This window comes from Schistocerca piceifrons, chromosome 2, assembly GCF_021461385.2.
Source record: "Schistocerca piceifrons isolate TAMUIC-IGC-003096 chromosome 2, iqSchPice1.1, whole genome shotgun sequence".
NCBI lineage: Eukaryota > Metazoa > Arthropoda > Insecta > Orthoptera > Acrididae > Schistocerca > Schistocerca piceifrons.
Window position 1 is genome coordinate 319,482,129 of NC_060139.1, and position 17,414 is coordinate 319,499,542.

At 39.6% G+C, this 17,414-nt stretch overlaps 1 protein-coding gene across 1 annotated transcript in view; it reads right to left on the bottom strand.

Annotated features, from left to right (window-relative positions):
* The window catches only part of LOC124775357 (insulin receptor substrate 2), a 193,003-nt gene that overhangs the window by 44,429 nt on the left and 131,160 nt on the right, over positions 1-17,414 (bottom strand). Inside the window, exons 11-14 of the mRNA XM_047250189.1 lie at positions 10,923-11,047; positions 10,758-10,833; positions 5,085-5,342; positions 1,426-1,590 (exon numbers count right to left, since the gene is read on the bottom strand). Coding sequence (XP_047106145.1) covers positions 1,426-1,590; positions 5,085-5,342; positions 10,758-10,833; positions 10,923-11,047 — 624 coding nt within the window. The remainder of the gene's footprint in view (positions 1-1,425; positions 1,591-5,084; positions 5,343-10,757; positions 10,834-10,922; positions 11,048-17,414) is intronic.

Sequence of the window (17,414 nt, forward strand, 5' to 3'; positions counted from 1 at the left end):
CACACCGTTAGGCCGTCTTCCGCTCACGCCCCAACATCGTGCAGCCCGCCTCCAGTGGTGTCGCGGCAGGCGTGAATGGAGGGACGAATGGAGACGTGTCGTCTTCAGCGATGAGAGTCGCTTCTGCCTTGGTGCCAATGATGGTCGTATGCGTGTTTGGCGCCGTGCAGGTGAGCGCCACAATCAGGACTGCATACGACCGAGGCACACAGGGCCAACACCCGGCATCATGGTGTGGGTAGCGATCTCCTACACTGGCCGTACACCACTGGTGATCGTCGAGGGGACACTGAATAGTGCACGGTACATCCAAACCGTCATCGAACCCATCGTTCTACCATTCCTAGACCGGCAAGGGAACTTGCTGTTCCAACAGGACATTGCACGTCCGCATGTATCCCGTGCCACCCAACGTGCTCTAGAAGGTGTAAGTCAACTACCCTGGCCAGCAAGATCTCCGGATCTGTCCCCCATTGAGCATGTTTGGGACTGGATGAAGCGTCGTCTCACGCGGTCTGCACGTCCAGCACGAACGCTGGTCCAACTGAGGCGCCAGGTGGAAATGGCTTGGTAAGCCGTTCCACAGGACTACATCCAGCATCTCTACGATCGTCTCCATGGGAGAATAGCAGCCTGCATTGCTGCGAAAGGTGGATATACACTGTACTAGTGCCGACATTGTGCATGCTCTTTTGCCTTTGTCTATGTGCCTGTGGTTCTGTCAGTGTGATCATGTGATGTATCCGACCCCAGGAATGTGTCAATAAAGTTTCCCCTTCCTGGGACGATGAATTCACGGTGTTCTTATTTCAATTTCCAGGAGTGTATCTATCTAGGTTGGCATCAACAAAAATATTTTTACATTTAGTGGAAAAGTTAGTTATACAAGGCTCTGTTTTAATTATTGCACCCCAGACTGTGTATCACATCCGTGGCGCTCTCTCCACCAGTTTCCAGTAACAAACCGAGCTGCTCTGCTTTGAACTCTTTCAATGTCCTTCCTCAATTCTATCTGGTAAACATCTCAAAACACATAGCAATACTCCAGAAGACTATTGACATTTTTCACTCCAGACAGATACCTTGTCTAAATCGCTCTGAAATTGCTTTTGATCTTCTGATGGCTTTGCCACATGGAAAACGACAGGATCACCTGTAAACAATCTAAGAGGGCTGCCCACATTGTCTCCTAAATCACTTATATCTACATAAACACTTCCGTGGTTAGTGCCAGATACCATTCCTGTTTTACTCAATGACTTTCTGTCAATTACTGTGAACTGTGACCTTTCTGACACAAAATCATGAATCCAGTAAAACCAAATTTCAGTTGAAGTTTTGTTATAAAACACAAACCAACAGTGGTTAAAATGAAGCAATCAAATGAAGGGATGACTCTTCAAACTCCTTTGTAGAACTTCACACCCTTGTACTTACGACTATGTGAGCTGTCCATATCAACATAACCATCATCTGTGGCAGGGCGTCCCATAGGTACATATGGATCATCAGCCACACTGCTGCCACGGCTGTGCATGCGGCTGTATGTGCCTGCACTGGCAGCTCTTGGAGTTGTCTCATTTCCCCCACCTGGAAGAAAAAATTATAGATGTAAGTAACAATGAAGTAATGCCAAATACATCGATACATTCATATATTTTTGCATAATAAGTACTTCTTATATCAAATAGTATCACAAAAGTAATGTTTCTCCATACACAGAATGAGCTATCACGAGTAGTATCACTGAATGATGTGGAGCAGTATGGATGTCCTGATCCCTATTTTCTATCATGTCACTTCACTTCACACATATGGTTTGATGTTCCATGAAATTTCAGGCAAATTGCCAGATGTCAGTAACCTGCTGCCACAATATTTCATCACGGAGTCATCTTGTCATCTTCAGGTGTGTACTGGGGCAATATGCTGGTGCCTCCCCCACCCCCTCCAATTTAAAAACATGCCAGTGTAGTATGTGTGAAGTACCCAGTTGTTGCAGTGCGTGTGTTAAAAGAGTGTATGAGTTTTTGCTGCAAGCCTGTGCACAGCTGAGAGTGTCATCCATGGTGAAAACTCACCTCATTTATGTCAGATCAATGATCTTCACACATTAAAATTGCAGAACTATGCTAGCTATGCAGAACACAAAGTTTTTCTGTGACAGTATTCCATGCACAATTCAACTGGAAACCACTTTATGATGGATAAGAGCCTCAGTCATTTTTATTTCTAGTGATTCATTGATAATGAATTTTCGGAACTTGTAAGTATGGACTACAATTTTTGATGTATTGTATTTCATCGAATGCTCAGTAGAAATACAGTATTCTGTAATAGCAAATATTCTGGCTGGAGGAAGAGGGGGAGAAGATAAGTGTTTAATGTCTTGTCAACAACAAGGTCATTAAATCTGGAGCATAAGGTCAGATGAAGGAAAGCAGCTGTGCCATTTTGAAGGAAACACTCTGGAATTTGCCTTAAGCAATTTAAGGAAATTGCAGAAAACCCACATCAGGATGACCGGATGCGGGTTTGAACCATTGCCCTCCCGAACGCAAGTCCAGTTTGCTAACCACTGTGCTGACCCAGTCAGTCTGGCTGGAAGAGCCAAGCATGCCAATGGTGTATGTTCTTCTAAACAGTGCATGCTGTTTGCCATATATACGAATTGCCAGACTCACATGGAATCTTATAAGCGCCTGCCCTGCGCAACTCTACGTCGTCTTTGATCCCAGAAGCTCCGGGACTTTTGATGGAAGAAGAAAGATCGCTTTAACCTGATAGTCTCAAAGTTTCCTGCCTACACTATGTGATCAAAAGTATCCGGACACCTGGCTGAAAATGACTTAGAAGTTCATGGTGCCCTCCATCGGTAATGCTGTAATTCAATATGGTGCTGGTCCACCCTTAGCCGTGATGACAACTCCCACTCTCGCAGGCATACATTCAATCAGGTGCTGGAAGGTTTCTTGGGGAATGGCAGCCCATTCTTCACGGAATATTGCACTGAAGAGAGGTATTGATGTCAGTTGGTGAGGCCTGGCACAAAGTCGGCGTTCCAAAACATCCCGAAGTCTTCTATAGGATTCAGGTCAGGGCTCTGTGCGGGCCTGTCCATTACTGGGATGTTATTGTCGTGTAACCACTCCGCCACAGGCCGTGCATTATGAACAGGTGCTCGATCCTGTTGACAGATGTGGTCGCTACCCCCAAACTGCTCTCCAACAGAGGGAAGCAAGAAGATGCTTAAAACATCACGTAGGCCTATGCTGCTGTGATAGTGGCACACAAAACAACATGGGGTGCAAGCCCCCCTCCATGAAAAATACAACCACACCATAACACCACCACCTCCAAATTTTACTGTTGGCACAACACATGCTGGCAGATGACATCACCAGGCATTCGCCATACCCACACCTTGCCATCAGACTGCCACATTGTGTATGATGATTTGTCAGTCCACACAATGTTTTCCCACTGTTCAATCATCCAATGTTTACACTCGTTACACCAAGTAAAGTGTCATTTGGCATTTACCGGTGTGATGTATGGCTTATGAGCAGCTGCTCAACCGTGAAATCCAAATTTTCTTAACTCCCACTTAACTGTTGTAGGACTTGCAGTGGATTCTGATGCAGTTTGGAATTCCTGTGTGATGGTCTGGATAGATGTCTGCCTATTAAACATTACAACCCTCTTCAACTGTTGACGGTCTCTGTCAGTCAACAGACAAGGTCAGCCTGTATACTTTTGTGCTGTATGTGTCCCTTCACATTTCCACTTCACTATCACATCGGAAACAGTGGACCTAGGGATGTTTAGGAGTGTGGAAATCTCACGTACACACGTGTGACACAAGTAACACCCAATCACCTGACCATGTGTCCTTGAGTTCCACCGAGTGCCCCATTCTGCTCTCTTACAATGTCTAATGACTACTGAGGCCACTGATATGAAGTACCTGACAGTAGGTGGCAGCACAACGCACCTAATATTAAACACGTATGTTGTTGGGGGTGTCCAGATACTTTTGATCACACAGTGTATTTTCATGGAAATATTTATAATACAAGGCAGGTAGCTGTCATCTTGAAGGCCTCAGCCTCATTCTTGTTCTGCTGTTCATATGTCTGTAGAGCTCTCCAAATCTATTGAGATAAATATCCATTTTTCCAGAAACCAGTTGGATGTGTTCTAATTCTGCTTCCAGGTTTTTGGCATCTAAGGTGAAATGGACTCAGTGGATCAAAATCTACATAATGCCAATTGTTTGTGTCAGATTGTGGCAAATAATTGCCTTTAAATTGAATTGAATTTGAATTGATTTTTTTTTTTTTTTGATCCTGTAAGATTACATCGTGTACAGTAAATGTACGTGTAATATAGGACATGTCAAAGTATCAAAATTCTTTATCAATTATTTTTCTACACCTTTAGCTTACATTTTTACATCACTGATAATGAGTAACAATATATACAAATTTAATGGCATAAGTATTCTGCAACACTGTAAAACTCTTTTTCAATGAGATAGTCTTTAAGTTTCTTTGTAAATTCATTGTGAAGTACACTATCTTGCAGGGTTTTGGGCAGACTTCTTAGTAGTCTGATACCAGAGTACTGGGGTCCTTTTTCTAGCATTGCCAGTCGGTGGGGTATGCTCCGTACTTCATTCTTCTTTCTTGTATTGTGGGTGTGTACACTAGCATTTGTAATCCAGTCCTCACTACCTTTTGTGATGTACATTATTGTTTTGTATATATATAATGATGAAAAAGTTAAGATACCTAAATTCTTGAAACAGTTTCTGCATATTTCAGAGGTCTTTCTTCTTAAAATGGTCCTAATTGCTTTTTTTTTGTAATGTGAACACTCGTTTTGTCTCTTGTTTGTTTGAGTTTCCCCACACCGTCACTCCATACTGTAAGTATGGTTCGAAAAGTCCATGATACACTGTACACAGAAGGTTTTGTCTGAATACTGTGATAGCTGCATCATTAAGAATATGACAGAGCTCAGTTTCTTACAGACATTATTAATATGTTTTTTCCATTTCAGTTCATTATCCACAAGAATACCTAAGAATCTAGCAGATTCTACTTCTTCCAGCCTTGTTCCGTCAACCTCTAAATCCATGTCTACAGCCTTTTCCTTGTTTTTAAACACTGCATACATAGTCTTTTTTAGATTTATAACCACTTCATTTTCCAACAGCCATTGAGCTGTGACATTTGCAGATATGTATGCTCTTCTCTCAAGCTGTTCCATATTTTGGTCACTATTTAGTATTGTCATGTCATCAGCATACAATATTTTCTTTTCTTCCTCCTCAACACCTATATCATTAACAAATACATTAAATAACAATGGCCCCATTACAGAACCCTGCGGCACTCCATTTTTGATGGATTTGGTTTCTGATTGGTACGAGTTTCCTAATGATACATACTGCTTAAGGTTGCACAAGTATGATTTTATCCATTCACCTGGTTGCCCCCGAATGCCATAGTTGCTTAATTTTTGTATCAGCATTTCATGGTCAATGGTGTCAAATGCCTTTGAAAGATCCAGAAACATTGCAGAGACAACCTTTTTCTCATCTAAGGACTGTAAAATGTATTCTGTTAGACTGACAATTGCTGATTCTGTAGATTTACCCTTTCTGAAACCATGTTGTGAGGTCATGAGAATGTTATGTTTGTCCAAATAGTTAACTAATCTGGTATACATAAGCATTTCTAGGATTTTTGAGAAACCTGATATCAGTGAAACTGGTCTGTAGTTGTTGGGATCATCCTTACACCCTTTCTTGTACACTGGCACTACCTTCGTTATCTTCAGTTTTTCTGGAAAAATTGCATCTCTGAAAGAACAGTTTGCTATGTTCAGCAGTGGTGTTATTATCTCCTCACATACCAGCTTTATTACATGATTTGATATTTCATCATCACCAGCTGATTTCTTGGACTTCAGTTTCTGTATAGTTTTCCGCAATTCATCTTCCGTGACTGGTCTTAAGAACATAGTACTGCATTATCTTTTTGGTACCTTAATACCCTTCTGTTTTTGACTATTTCTTTCCAATTTTAGGTTTGTATGAGTGAGCTTCCAAAATATCGAATGTCCATGTGTACCGTTGCTTGGCTGTCACATTAAAACAGCAAGTAACCGTCTTTCTGCATCCCTATAGCAAATTTTATGTTTATATGTAAGGAGTTCAGATGTTCCAGGAACTCTCAGAGACTGTCCAAACCATCAGGACAAGTTATAAAAACATCATCAATGTATTGCCAAAATACTGTTATTTCTGAAACTGCTTAGTCAAGTGTTTGTTTCTTAAAATCTTCCATGAAAGGGTTGGTCATCAAGGAAAGTAAAGGACTTCCATAGCAACACTGTCAGATTATTCATAAATCTGTTGTTAAATAGTGAGGAGAGAGTGCTCAAACAATGCTGTTATGTCAGTTCCAAACGTGTTGCTGATAAGATGATTCCACCAGAGGCACATTTGTAAAAAAGGGAGACAACATCAAAACTGAAAAATAACTCACTGTTTTTCTGCATAACTGCCAATGAGCACCAATGACGACTTGCAGAGCCGATGAGCAAGGCGCATGTTACACCTGCAGCACCAGCCAATCACGTGGATTCAGTGTAGCAATCCATGTGGCTTTATAACTCGCAACCTAGCAAGTCAGCAGCAGTTCATCGAGTGCTCAGCAGCAGTTCATCGAGTGCTCAGCAGAGCCAAAAGTTTGGACTACCCAGCAGAGCCAAAAGTTTGGATTACATTGACAACAAGCAGTTTATCTTTGGCAGATGGGAGTCTGTCTTCACCAGTTCTCGGCCAGAGCACATGAGGTACCAGGCCAGAGCTCACATTAGCAACAGTCAGACAAGAGCTGCCACTGGCCACGAATCTGCAGCCCACAAGAAAACGCCTATGAGGACAAGGACTATCACAGCTTGAGCAGCAACATGGTGCTCATTTTGTCTCTGGATGGTTGTTTACTTCTGGAAGTGACTGTTTAGTTACGGAACTTAGTTCTCTGCCTGGTGCGATTCATTGATGTTATATCTGAAATGAATGTACATTTATGTGAGTGTTGGAATTAAATCAATGTTCATGTACTTGTTCTAATTATTTGTCTGTTGTGGTGCTGCTGAATGTATATAACAGGTAGACAACAGGAAGTCGAAGTTCCATTGTTTTTCTCATCACATGGTTAGTAGGGTCCTTATTGATCTTGCAATATGTTGAATTCATATAATAAAATATTGATATTATTAACATAAGCCTCCTGTGGCACAAGAACAGTGGCATTACCTTTATCCACTTTGAGTACTATGATTCAACGAGCCCATACCACCTCACATACTGATAACCTGCAAATAAAATTGGAATACCTCCATACAGTGTTCCTTGAAAATGGGTATTCATCTCAGCAGATACTGAGGGCACTACAGAAATACAAATTGCAGAACAAGGAAGAGGCTGAGGCGTTCAACACAAGTGTATCCACTATATTGCAAATGTTTCCACAAAAATAGACAGAGTACTTCAAAAACACAAAGTTAAAGTGATTTTTTGTCCTCCATCAAAAATTCTGGTACTTCTGGGATTGGCCAATGCGACTTAAGTCTGCACAAGGCAGGTGTTTATAAGATTCTGACTGAGTTTGTCAAATTATATATTGGGGAAACAATGTGCAATGTTTAGGAGGGCACTGCAGAACACCAGTGACATAAGTTATCTCCTCCAAGCTAGCAAATTTGCTATTGCGAAACACTGTACGTCTACTAGTCATTCACAAAGTGCAGCTGAACAAAAATTGTGGTCTTTCCTCAAACTTCTGAATATCAATTATCAATGAATCAATAGAAATAGGACTTGCAATTTAATGGAAAATTAAAAACTGTGTGTCAGATTGGGACTCAAACCTGGGAACTTTGCCTACCGTGGGCAAGTGCTCTACCAACTGACATCTGGCAGTTTACGCACAGTTTTACGGCACAGTCTATAATCAAGGAAAGATTTAAATTTCAGAAATGGCGGGATGGTTTGTTGAACAAGGCTATGGGCAATGCCCATCACTACAATTTTGCAACTGCACTAGTACTCAATGTCACTGAAAGTTTAACTTAACACTGGAAAATCCTGGGTACTATGAGAAAAGATACACACTCACTCATTATAGAGCATCAAGCTAGGGCAAGGTCTCCAAGAGGAAACGATAATATAGGTAGAGAATAGGAATACGACAATAGAGACCGCTAGCTTAGGTGCTGGCAAGGACAATAAAATACTGGCAAACTTTATATTTATAATAATCCAAAGCAAGTTGTCAGCCTTTGCACTATTTGAAATTTTATCAAGGTCTGACAATATTTGTGCAGCTTACTTTCCAGATAGTACTTCATGTATCCCATGTAATCAAATGCCTTAATTACAATTCATGTGGTTTTCATCAAATTCTTTTTGGACATCAAGAAATACAGCATCCATCTGATTGCTTGAAAATGGTTAGAATCTGGCCCTTAAGTGTGTACTGCAACCAGAACAGCGACAGACGGTTCAGATGACATTAGAATACACCAGTTTTGACATTTGAGTAATACAGTATTACACTGGACGAGATTCTGTGAAGTGCTTCATATTATACTTGCTGATAACTTTAAATGGGCTGTTTAGTATCTGCACAGGTGTGACACATTGCCAAACGACACTGTCAGCACAAGGTGCTGTGTGTGGCAATGGTGACACGACCAGAACCAGGGAACTGAACAGCGCAGGAGTAAATGAAAACTTGCTGTGCGAGTAAATCTATGGGGAAGCAGGAAGTCCAAAACAACACAAACATAGACAGGGATCAACACAACACATGGCAGGTGCTGGCAGCTGACAGATGGGTGCACAGAAATGGCACGATGCACAAGGTGAGGTCCGCAGTGGTTGAAGTCAGTGTTAGAACTGCCCAGTCCAGCTTACTGGCACTGGCAGGTCAAAACTTCCATCAGCAGGTTTGCCCATACCGCTTGCTGGGTGGCACCTATCCCCCCTCCATGGTAGCTTTCCACACTATTCCACCGCGTTAACCATGCTAGTAGCTTACTTCCCTCCATCATGATTTGCTAAAAAATAAAGGCCTTTTTACAACTGCCTTGATATCTTTGGTTGGCAACAATATCTGTAACAGCAAATCACTAGAACTGTTAAACCATTTTCACAAAAGTGTTTCACTAAATGATTTTACAAAAAAAAAAGTTTAAAAAAATATGGGTGGAAAAGGACTCTGCATGCTACATAACTTGGTGGGTGAGGTGTAGAAGCACGGATATGTCAAGATATGCCAACCAACTGTAGTCAGTCAGCTGAAGCATATGCTTGAGTTCATTTCATACTGTGTAGAGTGAGTTCACGACTGGTTTTAACATTCTGCGCAGTGGTATTTCAAGGCAATCTGATCAGTATGAGTGTTAAAAGCAAATCCCACCCAGTATACACTAGCACGCGAGAGAAATGGTGTTTTATGTGATCAGTACTTTAGACAGGAGTCGGAAGTGGCATCCATGTATGATCAAAAGTGTCTCCCAGTGTCGGCAAGTGCCAAGAACAAACAGCTGAGGAGTGCGATACTGGGTTGAGAACTGTTCAACTGATTGTGAATGAAGCCACTGCATCTGGTGAACAGAATATATCACCTATTTTTATGTCACCTGGTAAGCACCAAAATCTAAATTTTTGCAAAACATTTCATGAGTATTATAAAAATTGTCTGAGAATGGTCAAACGTCACTGCTGGTCTAGGATGCGTCAGTAAATGTACATGTTTCACTAAGTTTCTTTTCTTCTTCTTTTTAAAGTTTATTTTTAAAGACATCACAAGATGAACACATTTTCCGAATTTGAATGGGAAACACAAATAAATGCTCAGCGGTTTTTCCCAATTATTAATCACAGTATTTTCTTGCACTGATCAACAGAAAAGACAAACAATGCAAATCTATCTTTTATTGTTGTCACTGTTCACCCTATTACCACACATTGTTATTTTTGTATGTTACACATTTTATGCAGCCCCATATTTTAAAGGCACACAGTTTGATGGCATGGCCTTAAATCACTGTGCTTGTCACCTTTCCTGTATGTGTATGTAACATTTAGCTGACTGCTGAATGGAGCACAGCTAACCCACAGTATAGCTACATTGCAACAGATGGCTCCCCCATCGGTACTAATTGCTGGCTGCGCAAAATCCCCGGACAGCCGTCAAGTTATGTGGCATGTCACTCTAGTACTTTTTGGTACCATTTCACTGCTGTGAACATGACCACACATTTAGTCTGGTTTCATACTTGTGAAACAGTCACTTAGGTGCCAGCAATATGCCCAAATGAAAGATTTAAGACTATCAGCCCTCTGCAATTCAAGAACTATTCCTTCGGGTTTAATTGTGACTGCTCTCCAGTTAGTTATGAGACAAAATTGCTGCCCAGTTCTTATCTTCACAAGAATCAATGTATCAGGACTGTCGATAGGCATATATAAAAATACATGACACTACACAAGCTTTTGGAGCTAATAGCTTCTTCCTCTCTAGTCTGTCTCTCATAAAGTCACACATTCATTTAATTTTGTTAATACTTCTATTCAATCATTACTTTTGGGATGTCTAGTGTATAAAGAAAGATGACATGGAAATTCCAGTCAATTTTAAAGATTATCCATTTATACAGTTAGAATGCCATACCTGGACTCATTGTCATATAGCCTGGATTATCCAGAGGAGAGGAGCTACATGGACTATAGACATCCATGTATGAACCCTGAAACAGAGAAAATCATTTTTCATGATCAATGATTTGTGGTTTTTACTTGTAGAACAGTACCTGAGCAATACACCACTATACACAACCTGTGATGGAGACCCCGATTTGAATCCACTGCTGCTAAGGTTGGGTGATATCTTGCGACTGCTGGAGCTCCCTCCTTGAATGGGTAGCGACAGAGAGGGCACAGCTCTGCTGTATCCAGTGCTGCCTGTAGCAATAGACAGCATGTTTTAGTATTAAATATTATCATTTCTTACTTTTATAAGTTAAAATCAAAACTCACACAGAAAATTTTTAAATAATGTGTTCTCCAAAAGATATACTCATGGGTCAAAACCAAATGCTGGAAGATTTTGAATGTTTTCTTTTAGTCTTCAGGTTTCCAGTGTAGGAAGTAGTGCTAGTTAACGTTATAGTGACTTGCACTCTGAGACAGCTATATTCAATTACATTTTATAGGTTCATAATATTGCACTTGTACACTAGTCAGCATTCATAATGCAAGTTAATAATGAACAAAACTGAGTCTAAATCCCACAAAGACTCCACCTCTATCTTTCTTCTCAAGCATTGTAATGTAACTGAAAGACATCTTTAAATAATCATTACAATTAACATTTCTGTGTTCTGTGTGTAGTAATTCCATACCAAATGTACCACTGGTGCGCACCTAACCATCTCCAACCCAAATGAAATTTTTTAGTGATGGTCATTACAGGATAACACTTAAATTTTACAAAATTTGAGTATAAGACCCAAAAACTACATGGTTTTATGAGGCTTGCAGTAGTGAGCTGCAAAATGTCATGTGAGCACTATAATAATTTTGAACAAACTGAAGACAGTTTAAAATTGAAACTTGTTCTAATTGAAAGAACGTATTTCAATCAGATGCACAATGTTTACAGGATGGTGAATTTCTTCTTATATGGCATCTCATAAATATTAATATGTGACCATGAAAACTATTACAGTGAAGCCTTCTCTGACACTAAACAAAAATTACTTCAAGGTAATTTGAAATTAGAAACTGGAAATCACATAAAATCTTTTGATGAAGAAGTTCAGCTGGGTCTGGCAATAGGATATGTATAAGAAACTGATGATTATTTGTTGTTGAAATTTCAACAGTTACTACAGGTAATTTAATATTGAAATTCCATCAACATTATTATTCGCCATTGTGTGATAACCTCAAGAACACAAGAAATTCTTTCATGAACACGTTTCCAAGTGTTACCACCGAAACATAACATCAATACATATTGACAAGAACAATACATTAAGCTTGACAGCTGACAGTCTTTACACTATGAAAAGTGCTGACTCGGAGAGAAAGTAGGCAAAGCGTTACTTCACACTGAAACAATTAAAAAAGAAGTGAAGCCTGATATTCAAATGTGATCTACAAAATACGTGTGTTAAAATATATAACTTCACTTTTGTGCAAATGTCTAATTGACAGCTATATGACAAATCATCACAGGCACGTTACACTCAGTTGCATTCATCACATAATGCAAAACAGACCTGGATCCTGAGAACCCATGCACACAATACCAATGATTCCTGAGACCATAAGAGCATCAGAGGTTGCCACTATTAAGCACCAAACATTACCAATCAATGTACTTCTCTAAGATTCCTTACATAACTGTACAACTGATTCACTCTAAAGCTCAGTGATTTTTTTTTAAAAAAAATGCCTCACTACATCATTTTCTGTCAATAAATAGACCACCTGCCCCGTATCCCCAAAATCATTTCACTAGAGTCCCCATAATTCTGTGGCTTTGCCCTCTCTTTTCCAGTAAATTCAGTTTCCCAGAGAATTCCTGATTTCCCAAGTTTTCCATACAAATCATTACTCTGGTTTTGTGCCCAAAACACTGTTAGAATTCCAAGGCTGTGCAGTTCATCATTTTTACGTTACATGAGGAGACAGTTGAGGAAAACTCAGTCACAACAATTTTTCAGTAATTTTCAGACAAACAAAGTATGTTGTGCACCCTTCATTATTTCTGCAGAGGAGTTACTTGCTATCAATTCCACTGCACTACAGCAGTTATTTGTGAGTATTTCAGAAGTTGTTAGTACATAAATATGCCTCTAGAAACTTTTCCATTAAGTTTGTGCATACTCTGATGTAATATTGCTTAATATTATCACCACCAACTTTCTTTATTTTTGTTTCATTAGGTAGAAAAGGTGTTTTATACTGGTATAGGTTTTGTTTGGTTTGAAAACATTCTGAATTTATAAAAATAAAAAAAATTGCTTGAACACCCTATTGTCAAACATCTGAAAACCGTCATTTCAACAAACACCCTTTATATTAGAAACATATTTATATAATAGTTACAGTCTTTAATTTAACTGTTATATACAGCTTTTCCCCAAGTTTTATTTATTTATTTATTTGCACATAACAGTCTACTTAACAGATTTTCATTATAGCTAAATTCATTCTCTTTAAAGTTAAAACATTGCCTTTTATGTCATTAGACACTGCTAATATAACCAACTAATGTGTATCCTTTTTAGTTTTCCTCACCAGTCTTGCTGAAAACGAAAAATTCAGAAGCCACTTCTTTTATCGACCATCTTTGTGGAGCAAATGTGTAACATTAACAACTTCTCATTATTTAAAGGTACTAGACATTTTTTTTAACCTTCTCAGTAGACCATCATAATAAGCACAGTATTGGCTTTGCTAATAATCATAATTTTGTTATACGAATGTAGCTGGCTTATTAGACACACCAAACACAGCAATCTGAGTACAAATTTCACCTTGTATTAGAAATACCTTGCATTTCATTTAGCCCTGTAATTTTTATTCTGAGATTTTCTGGCATGTTAAAGGAGAATGGGCAAGGCTTAACAAATTTAGGTTGGCCCTTTTTCCATTCTTTATTGCTACATGAAGCTTTTGAGAAGGATAACATAACACCAATTTCCTTGTGAACCTCATTCTGCAATCACGGGCACAAGATTTTAACCAGTAGACATCCACATTCTGTGAGCTTTTTTAATTCAGCTGCTCTTGTTTTATCAGAAGAATGTCATTCTTTTAAAGACTTTTTTTTTTTACAAAATGTTGCAGCAGTGTGATATATTTGACAGAAGAATTTTCAAGCGGGTTTGCGTAGCCTTGTCCAGTGGATCTCAAAACAAACAAAAAATTTTCTAGTACAAAATCACCTACTCTTTCTAATGAAAATAAATAAATAAATAAAAAAAAAATGAGGTAACGAAATTTAGTGCTGTGTCTTGAGACACAGCCATACACACAGAGGGCACGGCATTCTATAAGTGATCATACTCTGAAGTGACAAAGAAACTGAGACAGGCATGTGTATTCAAATACAGGGGTATGTAAACAGGCAGAATACGGCACAGTGGTCAGCAATGTCTATATAAGACAATAAGTGTCTGGCACAGTTGTTAGATCAGTTATTTCTGCTACAATGGCAGGTTATCGAGATTTAAATGAGTCTGAAAGTGGTGTTATAGTCAGTGCATAACAGATGGGATAAAGCATCTCTGAGGTAGTGATGACGTGGAGATTTTCCGGTACGACCATTTCACAAGTGTACCATGAACATCAGAAATACGGTAAAACATCAAATCTCTGACGTCGCTGTGGCTGGAAAAGATACAGCAAGAACGGGACCAACAACGACTGAAGAGAATCTTTCAAAATGATACAAGTGCAACACTTCCACAAATTGCTGCAGGTTTCAATGCTGGGTCAACAACAAGTGTCAGCGTCCAAACTATTGTGTCAGCGTCCAAACCATTCAATGAAATGTCACTGATATGGACTTTTGGAGTCGAAGGGCCATTTGTGTACCCTTGATGAGTGCACGAGAAAAATGCTTTATGCCTCATCTGAGGCCATCAATACTAACATTGGACTGTTAAACATGTTGGCTGATCGAACGAGTCTCATTTCAAATAGTATTGAGTGGATGGACATGTACGGGTACAGAGACAACCTCATGAATCCATGGACCTGCATGTCAGCAGGGGACTGTTCATGCTGGTGGAGGCTCTGTAATGGTGTAGTGATATGGGACCCCTGATATGTCTAGATATGATGCTGACAAGTCCTGTCTGATCACCTGCATCCACTCATGTCCATTGTGCACTTCAATGAACTTGGGCAATGCCAGCAGCACAAAGCGACACCTCACACGTCCAAAATTTCTACAGGGTTGTTCTATGAACACTCTTATGAGTTTAAACACTTCCACTGGCCACCAAACTTCCCACACATGAACATTATTGAGCTTATCTGGGATACCTTGCAACGTGCTGTTCACAAGAGATCTCCACCCCCTCGAACTCTTATTGATTTATATACAGCCCTGCAGGTTTCAATGGTGTCACTTCCCTCCAGCACTACTTCAGACATGCCATGTTGTGTTTTGGCACTTCTGCATGCCAGCAGGGGCCCTTCAATGGAGCTATCATACACTGGCTTCATGAACAGACTGGTGTTTGAAGATTGATTAGTCCAAGTGAACATCTAACTACAGTGCAATGTATCATCTTCACACTACAGTTAAGTAATGTAAAGGTTATATTAATACATTATTGCAAATTGTTGCTAATTTGTGTTGCCACATATTTTTATTTACCTTTTGCCTAACCATATTTGGCCCTGTCACAAATCTGTACAGTTACTGTATGCAAGCAAGCCACCTCATAACAACAAACCCTTTCAGGAGGAAGTAGTTCTCTTCCTGTCATTTACTTATGTTTGAAACTATTATTTGGCGAATAAAAAATTTAGAAATATGACATCAAAGTATGCACACATTTGATTTTTGTCCATTATAAATGGCTTTGTTTGAAAGCCTGTGACTGTAAAAACACTGGGTTTGTTTATAAATAACTTTTCAGCTACCAGCCACGATATTCTTTTATTCATATTTTACAGGACGCATTTCAGGAAATGATCCCCATTTTCATGTGCGCTTTCCTTTGCACTATGCCATTTTTATGTAATGTTTTTGAGGTTCTACTTTGTTTCAATGATTTTCTGCAATATATAAAAAAACATGCCATTTGTAAGAACTTGTACTCACAGTTTTGTTAGGGCCCATTGTTCAGAGTCTCACACATATTAAACATCACTCACAGCTTTCAGTGCACAGTAGGCATTGAGAATAACTTGCGCAAACAAACAGTTACAATGATGTTTTTATATGTAGCTGACAGAGATAATGGTACAGATCCTCTACCAGATATGCTTTTGTATGAAAGGTATTTATCTTAATGATATGGATTATGCTTTGTTTACATCTACTTCACAATATACGGACGTCTGTGTCACAGCTCTCGTACAAGATAAGTAATTTAAGTAGTAATAAACTGTTTTTAACACTTTAAACTAATTAATTACATTAATTATAGTGCTCTTCAAGCGTACCATTAAAGGTTTTTGTCTTACTCACTTATTTTCACAGTAATCACGTAAAGTTCGTTTTGTTTACGTATCGCGGCCAGGCCGAACTTTTGAGCTTTCAGATTAAACTTCAGATCGCAATTTTAAGTGCATTTACTGATCGTTTAGTGTGCTAAATACGTTTGCTGCCCCTTTATATCTGCAGAGTATAGTCATCTCTTAAGTAATTTCAAGTAAAAAACTTCTGAACCACTGTTTACATAGTCGCGAGTACGCCTAATTTTTCGTACACGTATTTTCATTGTTTTCCGGTAACTTCATTGTCTTTCTGTCACTAAAATCGATTTGTACCATGAGTGTAAAGTGCCTGACGTGCCGTAGAATCGTTAGCTCCGGGGTCTGGTGTGATGGATGTAGTAACTTTTTTCACTGGGGCGATTGTAGTGGCGTGGGAATTGGGAAAATGAGCGAGACTCATCAGTGGTTCTGTAGGCTATGCAGTAGAGATAGAAAGATTGTGGAACAGGAGGGGAAAATTGCTGTCCTTCAGGCTGAGTTAGATGAGGCTAGGCGAGAACTGGGCAGCTTAAGGGGGGAGAAGGTTAAACAAGGGTGGGAAGTGGCAACAGGCATAAGGAACAGGCCAAGAAATTCTTCTGACAGCTTTGTTATTAATGTACAAAATAGGTTTGACCTGTTGCCTCAGTCAGAAACTGATGAGCCTCTCACAGATGTAGATGTAGACAGGGCTCAACAAGCTTTCAGCAGCAAATTGAATAAGAATGTAGGGAAGTCTGCAAAGAGAAAGAAAGTCTTGTTGCTAGGTAGTTCGCATGCTAGGGGTGTGGGTCAACTTCTGCAGGATGAACTAGGGTCAGAATACCAGGTCACAAGTTTTTTCAAGCCTAGTGCTGGACTGAGGCAGGTTACAGAGGATTTAGGTTCACTATGTAGAGGCTTTACTAAGGAAGATTCCATGGTTATTGTGGGTGGGCCGGGCAACAGTATTGACAGAGATCCGGGATACAGCATACAGTGTGACCTGGCAAAGATTGCATCAACATCGAGTCATACCAGTGTTGGGTTTGTGTTGGTTCTGGAGTGCCACGACCGACCTCATTTGAGCTCTTCTGTCAAGAGAGTTAATTTGGAGTTGGAA